Below are 12088 nucleotides of genomic sequence, written 5' to 3'. Positions count from 1 at the left end.
ACTAACTTAGAGTCAGCCTTCCACTTTTGGCTGTTCTGGAATAGAGCTCTGGGATACAGACCAGGAAGAAAATAATCGCCTCGGCCCTTCCCGGCCCCACCCCAACCCGACTGGCATTTCATTGCTCCTAGCTCCACGATCTCCTGGGTGAGGCGGTGCCAGCTGGCTTTCACTGTCGGCACCACATCGTGTCACATGCCCTCACTCCCATGTATCCAGGAAAACTGCCAGCCGGGTGTGAGTCAGACGTGGTCACAGACAAGAGCCGAGAGGGATGGACGCAGCCCGACAATTCCAGCGTGCCTCATCCGCACTCCCAGGAGCAGGGCTGGGCACCCGTGCCAGCCTCAGAGAAAATCCTATCCCACTTGAATGACTTTGTTTAAAAAAAAAAGAAGTCTGCAGAACGTTCTTCAGTGGCAAGCCATCATTTGTTTAGACAGAAGGGTATCATTTTAACAAAATCAGGAGTCCTTTAGGGGCAGATTATTCTGCAATACCACTTTCATTATCAGGGAACTCTCGGCAGTATTATACCGAGCTACAAAAAGAATTGGGCTAGCCTTTTATGGACACCAATCAAGGATCAGGTCTGCCCAACAAAAGCAAAAGCAGAACTGTAAAATACGGTAAATTCAGGATCACTTAAGTCTGGATGTTTAGACGATAGAAGATGTGGATGTCAGTTTCTTTTGTTGGCTTTCTCATTCCTCCTGTCCTTTAACTGAAAGCATTTGCCTGGCCAGCCCCCGACATCCTGGGTCTCTCTCCACACTCCCCTTGGAGAGCTCATTCATTCTCCTGTCTCCAAACTTTGCCCCCATACTAGGGATTTTCTCCCTCTCTCCCAGACACCTATCCTGTATCTGTCCCCCACTGGAACACCGTACCATCACTGTCAACTTAGTAGCCTGGGAATTGAAGGTCTCTTCCCTGAGAGCACCAGTTCCACTTGCCCGACTGGCTGTCTGTTAGTGATACTTCTAGTCTTCCAGTCACTCAGGTTTGTAACCCTGAAATTTCCTCTTCATTGTCTGATATGTCCTCTCTTTCCTCCCTCCCTGCCCACTCCCCTTTCCCATCCTTTACATCACTCCTAGGCAAACCTTCCTTCCATCTGACATCGCTGTCACGTTCCTTCCCTGCTCAAACCTTCCCACACCCAACCGAACTCCTTGTGGTTCTCACGGCCACTGTGATCTGATCATATCCCATCTGTTTAAATGGGTTTTCCACTATTTCTCAAAATAGTACTAAAAGCACTTGCCACACATATTACAAATGAGCTTTGCAGTCATTATCTCAATTAATCCTCACAACAGTAACTGGAAGCCAAAGAGGCAAACATTGTCCTTATTTTGCAGGCTGGGAGGCAGTGGCAGGCACAAGGTCATGCCAGTAAAAACTGGAGTAGCCAGAACTAGAACCCCGATCTTCATACCTGCCTGCTGCAGACTTCACGGTAACCTGGACACGTGCCTTCCTCTCCTTGGGCTCAACAAACCCGCAGGAGGGTCTGTTCCTGAAAGGTTGTTTAATGCTTCTGTGGACACAAAGGATAAAAATTTCTGTCCTCATCTACACTCTTAACAGGGAAACAACCACTATCATTTAAGTGAAGGCCACAGTAAACTAGGCAGGCGTACAAACAGTAGACCAGGTATACCAACCGCAGTGAAGTGCCTTAGGAGTGCAATTGGTAGGGAGTTTGATAAGGGACTTGACACCTGATTTGAACATTAGTTTCCGAGACACTATTTGAAAAGCGCACGGGAAGGTACGATTCCTACAGACCACGGTGCGGAGGGAACAGCAGGCACACTTCGATACCACTCGCCCTTCCAGGCTCACGTGGCATTGCTGGACGAGTCCAGAGCTGATCCCTCACCCCCTGAACCTACCGTACTTTTCCATAATTTAAAAGGATGCCTGTTCATCTTGCTGTTTCACAAGTCACTCTTGTCTTCCCAAATAGATTGTAAGCTCTTTAAAGGCAAGAATGAGGTCACACTCCCATTCTCTCCAAAGCACTAAGAGGTCCTGATGACGGCTTTTACCCAAACTATGGGAAACAGTTCTGACTTCTCCAAGTAAGCTTCGCACCTTTCACTGTGTTGATCACGGACATTCAACCTAAAGAAGTCAGTGACAGCAGCTTTTCCCCCGTCCAGAGGGTTGCTCAACAGGGACAGTCTCTCTCCCTTCTGCCAGGCTCTAGGGTGTCCTCCTGAGACTCCCAGTCTGCTTCGACAAGATCAGATGTGGGGGAACACGCATTTTCATACATTGCTGGTGAGAGTATAATTTAGCACAATTTCTACGGTGGAAAATATCAAATTTGAAGATAAGCTATTCCTCAACCCAGCATCCCGTAACTATCATATCCCATTTGCAGCACAGTAAAACATAGAAACAATGAACATTTTCATCAGGCAATGATTAAATGAGGCATCCACGCAAAGGAGGAGTCATATTAACTGGAAAAACAAGGTACAGAACAGTATGCATTAAGTGTCCCACAAAAATGCCCAAAATATTTCTGGAAGGCCACACAAGGAAATGGTTCTCGTGGTGGCCTGAAAGGAGGGAAAATGGCTGAGGGACAGGGATGGGTGGGAGACTGGCTTTTTACCTTTAAATTTTGAGCCACATACATGTGTCATTTTTTTAAAGGATTATGCGACTCTTAAAGTCTTCATCGCTGTGGCAGAGAAACTGCCTTTAAAAAATCCAGAAATGTAAGGTTGAGAGATAACGAGTGACCTGATTGTTCCTGTGAACATGGAACTGTCTCCTTCACCTGCTTAAGTCCTCTTCCCAATGGCCTGATAATGGTACCCAGTGGTTGCCTAATGTCTTTGAATGGATGAAACGTACTTGCCCACCTAAAAGTAAAGCATTCCCCAAACACGAAGATAAAGGTCGGTGGGAACATGGCTGAGAACTGCTTTTGCCTCATGTCCTCATTCATTCACTGGCATTAATTGAGCACCATGTGGAAGAACGTGTACCACGTACAGGCTGTGAGATGTGGACCGGACCCTGCACCACAGTCCACCAGGAGAGAGAAGAGATCGTAACACAAAGACAAGTGGGTAGAAGAGCAACACAAGGTTTAAAATAAGGAATTTCTGAAGCAGTTTACTAGTAGGAGCTGAAAGCCACTGGCTTGATGACAAATACAAAGACGACAACCTCAGAGGAATATTTCACTTATTTAGTAAAGCACAGGAAAATGAGGAAGGCAGAACTTGTAAGCATACCTCGGCCCCAGAGAGGCAGGTGGATGCTGGTGGAGAGCATCAGCCAAAACAGCTGCCTCCCTCTTGGCACTCCAGTCACCCCCAGAGATGCCATCTGAGTGAGGTCTTTAGCTGGATGTAGTCATTCATTCAGTCAACAAACATTCACTGAGCAGCCCACCATGTGCAGGCCTACATTAACTGTCCCCAACACACTCAATGCATAAGATTAAAGTGATAGTCTTGGCCTTTCGTCCCTCAGCAATATCAGGTCCTCACTCTTACTGCAAAGCACAAGTCAGCGTGGCCTCCCAGGTTGAAGGTTAATAGTTCTATAGCAAAAAGGACAAAGATTATCTACAGACAGAAACAGCTGGCCAAGGGACCACACCATGTGTACCCGTAAGTTGGATGGCTCCAGAGAAGAGAACGTACCAGGGAATCAAATGTAGCCAGCCCACATGCTAACAAACATCCAAGCAAGCCTACTCAGAATGAGTCCCACTCAAACAATCTTTATAAAGGTTTCCTCATGTAATTTACAATTTCAACGTAAATTTACTTTATAAACAGCTAGGGAATTCTTTATTTAGTAATGTCCTAACATAAAAGTTCACGTAACTGCTTCTTTCAAACCATGATACTGAGCTTTATGACAACCCAGAAATCAGAACTAAGAGAAGACAAACATACTGCCTTAGAGATTAAGAAACATTTACACAGTTCAACTGTTAAAAATAGCTCAGCATTCATCTAGTCGGTACAGTGTGGATGTCAGTATACACAGTATACAATCTTCAGGGCGGCGAGAGACCTTTCGACTGCTCTTCAGGTGCCACCAAATGCTGGTCCTGTGGGACTTCGTCCTGAGGCTGGTTTCCTTCCAGCGCAGTCTGGGGTCTGACACTCATGTGTTCAGATTTCCAGGAAACATGACTGCTTTCCTGTTGCTTAGAAGACCAAATATGTAAGTACTTCACACAGATGTTATCATTTGCACTCAATTAACTGTCTAAAGCCACATGACTAGGCACAGTCTGTCTGAGTAAAAAATTTAGCACTAATATCTCAGGTTAAAGTCTAGTACAACAAATGTCAAACACAATAAAAATTTCTATAGAACCACAATTTCAAAAGCCCCCATGACAACTCACTTGTTCCAAGTAGCAGCCATTACCACAACATTCCAGTGTATTCAGTCTAATAGTATTTGACCTAGAGTTTAAGAATATGAGCCAAGGTTGGGGAAAGGAAACCAAGTGTCCCTCTAACTTCTGACAAATGGGCAATAGTTGAATCCCTGTATCTGCAGGTTCCACATAAGTGGATTCAACCAATTACAGGTGGAAATTACTTTTTAAAGAATAAAAAATTAATAAAAATTTTAGCCAGGCACAGTGGCTCTTGCCTATAATCCTAGCTACTGCAGAGGCTGAGGTGGGAGGATCACTTGAGCCCAGGGGTTCAAGGCTGCAGTGAGCTATGATCTAGACTGGGAGGCAGAGCAAGACACTATCTCTAAAATAAAATAAAATAAGATAAGATAAAACAGATAAAATAAAATAAAATGTTTAAAAAAAAAAGAAAAACTATTTACATAGTATTTACATTATACTATGACCCTTTATACTGTAATCCAATAATAATTTTAACAATAAAATACTCACAGTCCTTGGTTCTCCTATTCGTCTTAAAATGACACCTTCTGCCAATAAGGCCTTCCCTGTTTCCACAAACAACTTCTCTTCATCTGTTTCTCCAAGTTTCTGTAGCTCAGTGTATTTCTCCACAAACCTGGAATTCCAAGTACTCACATCTCAGGGTCTGTACGTATGTCAGAGTTGTCAAGACATGCTGTTACACAGTATCAAGTATTCCCTCGACAGATCTTCCTATAGGAACATCCCTCTCAACAAAACTCATCAAACTGATAACTAAATCCTTTAAAAAAAAAAGAAAAAGAAAAAAAAGTAATCCAGGACTTGTAAAATGGCTTACCGCTGACAGGTAGACTTGAAGTTTGGATTGAACAAATCAAAAGCTTTTTGACCAGATCCATAGGCTGAATAAAATTTCCTAGAAAATACAAACAAATATAAATCTCTAATTATAGACTGTGGCCAAAACGGAGTAAAAGTAATAAAGAGTAATTACTAGGCCCTGTAAAGTATAGCATGACCTACCTAGCCTAAGATGAACAGTGGTTTTTTTAAATAAGTAATGCCATGCATGCACATGGTAAATACATCAAGTGGTACAAAAGGGTGGTCAGTGAAAAGGAACACCCCCTCCTCCTTTTGCACCCCAGTCCCCCTCTTCGGGAGCAACACTTACCAGTTTCTTGTATATCCATACAGAAATATTCCACTAATATACAATCACATATACACTATCATCCCCTGTTCCCAGTCACACTTTTTAACCCAAAGCATGGTAAACCTTGCTCTACATTTTGCCTCTTTTTAAACTGAGGTAAAATTCACACATCATAAAATTAACCATTTTTAAATGTACAATCGGTGACATTTAGTACATTCACAAAGTTGTACAACTATCACCTCTAATTCCAAAACATTTTCGTCAGCCCCAAGGAGGCCCTATACCTATTAAGCAGTCATTCCGCATTTCTCCCTCCCCATACCATATCTTGCCTTTTTCACTTAGTATTTCTCAGAGATCATTTCCAATCAGTGCATGTAGATTGCTTCCAGTCCACTGCTACCCTAGCCAGTGCTGCAATGATTACCTTTATCTATACTTCTTAGTACACTGTGCAAATTAGTCAGTGGAACAAATTCATAAACGTGGTTTTAGTGGATCAAGGTATGTGCACATGTAATTAAGCCTTCCAAATTGCCAAATGGCTTTCCCAAGCAGTTGTACCAATTTATATTCATTCACACCAGTAATGTATGAGTGCCTATTTCCCCACACCCTGACCAGATTACATTCTCCAACTTTTTGATCTCTGCCAATTTGATAGGTGAGAAATTGTAACTCTTCGTAGTTCTAATTTGCTTTTCTTATGAAAGAGTTTAGATATCTTTTCAAATTTAAAAGCAAACTGAAGTTCCTTTTCTGTGAATTGTCCATGTTCTTTGCCCATTTTTCTGTTTGGTGGTTGCTATGGACTGAATGTCTGTGACCCCCCCCAAAATTCACGTTGAAACCCTAATCCTCAATGTGATGGTATTTAGAGATGGGGCCTTTGGGGAGGTAATCAGACCATGGGTATAGCCCTCATAATGGGATTAGTGCCCTTATAAGAAGAGTCAGCATGAGCTTCCTTTCTCTCTGCTCTCCCCAATGTGAGGAATCAGGAAATGGCCCTCACAGAAACCAACCGTGCTAGCACCCTGATCTCTCGGACTTCCCAACCTCCAGAACTATGAGAAATAAATTTCCGTTGTTTATAAGTCACCCAGTTTATGGAAATTTGTTATAGCAGCCAAAATTAAGACAGTGGTCTTTTTCTTAATGATTTATAAGCAAACTTTGTAGCCATATAAATAGGAAATTAGTCCTTTGTCATACATTTTGAAAAATCATTCTAGTTTATTGGTTGTCTTTTGAGTTTGCTCATGGTACTTTTTTGTGCAAAAACGTTTAATATTTTCTTTTAGGGCTTCTAGGTTTTATGTCATGCTTAGAAAGGCCTTTATCACTCAGATTATTTTTTAAATTCTATGTTTTCTTCCAGTGCTGTTATGGTCTCACTTTTTACATTTAGATTTTGATACATCTGGAATTTATTTTAAGTTCTTTTTTTTTTTTTTTTTTTAACAGACAGGGTCTCACTATGTTGCCCAGGCTAGAGTGCAGTAGCTATTCATAGGCACTATCATAGCTTACTACAGCCTCAAACTCCTAGACTCAAGCGATCCTCCTGCCTCAGCCTCCCAAATAGCTGGGACTACTGGCATGCACCAGTGGTCTTAAGTCTATAAGTTCTTAAAAATATCAGAAACAACAACAAAAAAGGCTAAAGATAAAGGTTCAGTGAATTATATAAATACAAGTTGTTATTATTTTGGCATTAACAGTATTAATATTTAACCAGAAAGAGGGACCAGTAAAATATTCCACATTCTACAATGACTTATCAGCCAGTTCCAATGCTAGCCACAGTAGGAGCACAAATGATTTTATTGTCTAAATAAACCACAAAAGCATCCTAACCAAGTGCATGCAATGGATCTGAGCACAAAGGTGCTGAAAAAATATTTAATCCCCCCAAATATCTCACATCCTAACCTGAAAATTTCCAAGTAGAGCAAGAACATACTTGTTCTGCTATCTCAAACAAGTGCTATGGGAGAAAAAAGAAAAAAAGAGCATCCTCAAATGAAAAGTACCTGGGCCCCAGTGGAGAATATAATGAACTTATAAATTCCATTTTCTTGCATCCAGGAATAGTGCTAAGAATTAGGGGTGTATATTAACTTCAATTAGGCACAATTACTGGTCTTAACACTTAAGAGAAAAGGAACCATACAAATTCTAGACACTAAGAACTAACTGACATCAGTATTCAAGGGCAAGGACTTTATCAGTAAATTCCCAGTGAGTGATTTACCACTTACTTAAAGCTCAGATATGTGAACAGGGAAGCCAAACGTGGCCACAGAAGTGGTTTCTAACCCACTGTTCCTGAAGTTGTTTCAGGAATAAATAAAACTTTGATGGTCATTCTCCAAACAGCCCTAATCCTGGCCCTTCATCATTCCTCTCCAAGGAATTTTCTCTCATGTCTCCCTCTACTAGCCTCGTGGTTCATTTGTTCAGTAATTAATCCATTAGTTTCTTCACTCAAAAGACAACTAACAAGCAATTTACATACCACGCACTAAGCACTGAGGTTACAAGGATGACTATGACAATGCCAGGCCCATGGTAGTTCTTAATAAATGTTTGTTATTGAATAAAGACAGGGCATTTGTCACGCAGAGCTATTAGTGACAAGTCAACACCTTAACAGGGGCAATATGAACAAGGTATTCAGGGTATACAAAAGGAGAAACACTAACAGCTGGAGACAGCAGAGCAATATTCCCAAAAGAGTGTGACATCTGAGCTGTTCTTTTTTTACTATGAAAAAAATAGAGAATTGTAAAGACATTTTAAAGAATGTTGCTGGGAACCATTAGAAGCACATTTTCTGTGGCTATTTAGGTTTGGGGGAAAAGGAGAGAGAAGGAGATTAAAGAATGAATTTTTCCACCAGCTTCAACACCTGATTTGCACTTTGAAAGTAACTCAGAAAAAGATGGTGGAGTTTATGGAAAAAGACCTTCCTAAACCCTCTAAGCCTAAAGGCAATGAAACCAACAAAAAGAAAAAACTGGTAAACTGGAAAACATAAAACTCTCCAGCACAGTGTCCAGCCCAATGCCTGGCATATAGAAGGCACCACAAAAAAACATTTGTGGAATGAAATAATCTACTTCTATACAAAAAAAGCATTACAAATGGCAAACAACATGAAAAAATGTCTCAATGTACACCAAAGGATTAATACCTTTAATTCTATAAAGAACTCTTACTAATAGTAACAATTATTAAAATACGTAAAGAACATGGATATTTCAAAAATAAATTCAAATGGCCAATAAACCTGAAAATGAAGAAACTTCTTACTGATTAAAGAAACAAAAATTAAAAACTCTAGACACTATTTTAAAACTATCTAGATCAGAAAAAAAAATTTTTAACCACTATCAATGCTGACAAGGATAAAGAACTCTCAGAAACTGCTAATCAGAGTATAAACTAGATAATTTTTTTGAAACAAATTAGGTAACTACAGCAACAGCTTTAAAAATGTTCATACTGTATAACCTAATCAATTCTAGTGGTAGAAGTCCTCCCTAAGGAAATAATCGGTGTTACAGAGAAAGATAGAAATTCAAAAATATTACTATTTATAATAGCTAATAGTATATAAACACCAGAAATGGCCAACACTAGGGAAATAGTTAAATATAGAACATTCACAATAGATTAATGTATTTTTTTAATGTATAAAAAAATGGAAAAGTGCTCACCATAAGTAGAAAAAAAGGACACAAATTATTTGTATCATGTTATGATGAAATTCTATACACCACACAGAAAGGAATGTAAGGAAACAGACCCAAATGTTGTTGATAACAACATCAATAATGGTTAACATTCATTGAAGGCTTACTTTGTGCCGGGCACTGAACTAAAGACTTTGTGTTACCTTATTAAATCTTTACAACTCTACAAAGTACTATTATTACATTTTACTGTGTGGAAACTGAAGCTTACAGGGGTAATTATTTACTCCAAGGTCACACAGGTGAGTAAATAGCAGGACTTGCCTTCAAACCCTTATCTCGGTGGAATTATGGGTGATGTGTGCTTTCTTCTTTCTGTTTTTCCTTTGTTTCTAAATTTTCTACAATGAGTATATATTACTTTTATAATAAAACAGGAAAAAGATACTAAAGAAATAAAGAATGCAAGCACTTTCCCTCAAATGCCTAGCAATACTTTTAAATCCCTTGGATTATTAAGCATCCTTCTGTCTGAGTGGCTTCAAAGATCCCTACTACTGGATCCACAGAACATGTTCCTCCTATCTCCACTCCTGGAGAAGGCAGGCACAATGACCAACATAGGCTGGAGTGAGAGATGTGACTCCCAGATCTGCCACCCTCCTATAACCACAGGAAGTTAACTTCCTTGAGCCTCACAGTCCTTTTAAATAAAACGCAGACAAGGATACCTACCGTACAGGGTTAGAGTTGTGCCTATGAGATAAGGTTTGTAAAGCAGATGTACAGAAACAGAGCAGCTATAATTGCAACGGTCTGTCAGTTGCTGGACTCCAGATTCCACTCCTCAGAACTTCTGTTTCCCTCAACACGGGGAGAGGGGGCAGAGGTGCTGATTCCCTAATTTGGCTAGATATACAAGACCTCCACAGGGGAGGTCATTCCTTACTTAAGTTACCAGACTGCTACCTAAACCTTTCCTTCTGAAGTGCTGTCCACTACATGGGCTGCACACTCACGCTCTGATCCGATCCTCGTGGTACCAGATGTCCTGGATGGGAGCTTTGGCTTTGCCATAACGCAAGCGGGGCCTTCGGAAGACCGGCTCCCTCAGCGGGGGAAAGGCGTTATATATGTCATACCAGAGGGGCTTCTCCTTCAACACTCCAGCCCGAATCAGATCCCGCGTCCTTAGGAAAGGAACAGAACGAAAACCAGTTACAACAGCCTGCCAAAGCCCCTAAATCAGTCAAACACACAGCCTGGGACGCCAAAGGTATCATGCAGTCCACAACATAAAACGAGGGAGGAGAACCAGGGATGCTCCCCGGCAACAGGGAAGGTATTTCCACATCCCAAACCAACCTAACAATGCTCAGGGGCTAAGTCCCTCTATCTTCCCCTTATGTGCGTCCCACCCCCGTTCCGTCACGGAAAATGCAAAGGACTGTTCAGTCTGGCCCATCAAGCTCTTCCTCCCTCCCTCTTCCTAGAGACCTCCACTCGGGGTAGGGGCGTGCAATCTACAACGTGAATGATAAATTCAAGGAGACATCAAGCATAACTATTCGGAGCTAGGAGAGAGCACGAGAGAGGGCCTCGCCCGGCTCAGACACCCGCACCCTACAGAATGCTTCGCCCTGCTCAGGGCCACCCAAGGAAGAGCGTGACCCGCTGAGAACCCCCGCCTGGGAGTAGCTGTCTCAGCCCACCCCTGCCTCCGAGCACGTACCTCGAGAAGACGCTCCCCACGGTTTCCAGGCGACTGCCAGCCATGGCCAGTGACTAAAGCAGAGAGAGACCAGCCGCTACCGGAACCGGAAGCGGGAATAGTAAGCACAGGGGGCATAAGTTGCTGACCGAGCCGAGGATCGCTGTGCTTTACTGCACAGCTCCACCTGAGAGCGGAGCAGCCAGAAGCAAATGATGGGCCGAACCGGCGCGCTCCCGGGCTACTTGCCAGGTTCAGACCGGAGCACTCGATAGCCGAGCCAAAGGGGAGGGAGCGAGCAAAAGCAGGGCAGAAATAATAAATGACCGATCTAGGTAAGGGATTAATTCTAGTGGCTCTTTACCCTTTCTGGCCCCCCGGAGCCAACTTCTTTCGAGAAGGTTGGGGCTGCGCGGAGAGAATGTGGTTGGAGAGAGCGAGGGTGAGGCGCAGCCTACCGTCGTAGGGGAGCCAAACCAAGGGAACAGTCAAGGCAGAGATTTGAGGTCACGAGCTCTAGGCCCGGACTGAGTCCAGCCTTGGTCAGAGTCACAAATGACGCAGAAAAAAACTGAGGTCCAGGGAGGAGCATTTGCCCAGAGTCACGCTAGATCCTAGACCTCGGTCCTCCATCCCCTGCCGTGCGGCGCTCCGCATTATGCCCTTTGTCACATGAATGCCACCTGCATCCACATTGACAGGGATGCTGACTGCAACTGGTGTTTCCTCTGCGGAGGCGTCGCTGGCTAGCTCCTGTTAGCAGCTCGAAAAGTCAAAGTGTCCAGAACAAACAGATTCCCAGGAGGAAACTAAAAACTATGAAGAAAGGAACCCCTCAGTGTTAAACTATAAAAAATATAAACTCTGCATGTACTGCATAGCGTACCCTTTGACTCAGTTACTCATACTTCGGGGGAAGTACCCCATAGAAATTAAAGCATAATTTCATGAGATTATTTGTGCAAGGATCATGGTTGCAGCATTATTTGTGGTAGCAAAGAAAAAAATCCATCAAATGAGAAATGGCTGGGAAATTATGGTTCATACATTGTGTGGAATCCTATGCAGCTATTAAAATGAATGAGCTAGATCCATATGTATTTACCTAGAGTAAT

The 12088-nt window shown here is 42.4% G+C and overlaps 1 protein-coding gene across 2 annotated transcripts; it reads right to left on the bottom strand.

The window, feature by feature from the left end:
• Window positions 1-3208: 3208 nt before the first annotated feature.
• On the bottom strand, window positions 3209-11058 carry MRPS23 (mitochondrial ribosomal protein S23). Of its 2 annotated transcripts, none has more exons than XM_069481152.1 (5): window positions 10995-11058; window positions 10282-10452; window positions 5241-5318; window positions 4910-5036; window positions 3209-4192 (listed from the first exon to the last, which is right to left on the bottom strand). In XM_069481152.1, exons 1-5 carry the CDS (start codon window positions 11036-11038, stop codon window positions 4040-4042), a joined length of 573 nt encoding a protein of 190 aa, XP_069337253.1. In that variant the 5' UTR covers window positions 11039-11058; the 3' UTR covers window positions 3209-4039. The 2 variants fall into 2 exon arrangements, with proteins under 2 accessions (XP_069337253.1, XP_069337254.1); XM_069481153.1 differs by having other exon boundaries at window positions 3209-4186.
• Window positions 11059-12088: the final 1030 nt, after the last annotated feature.

The sequence above is a fragment of the Eulemur rufifrons genome, chromosome 9 (genome assembly GCF_041146395.1).
Source record: "Eulemur rufifrons isolate Redbay chromosome 9, OSU_ERuf_1, whole genome shotgun sequence".
Lineage (NCBI taxonomy): Eukaryota > Metazoa > Chordata > Mammalia > Primates > Lemuridae > Eulemur > Eulemur rufifrons.
Note: the sequence above shows the minus strand (reverse complement) of the source record. Positions and strands in the feature narration are given on the sequence as shown.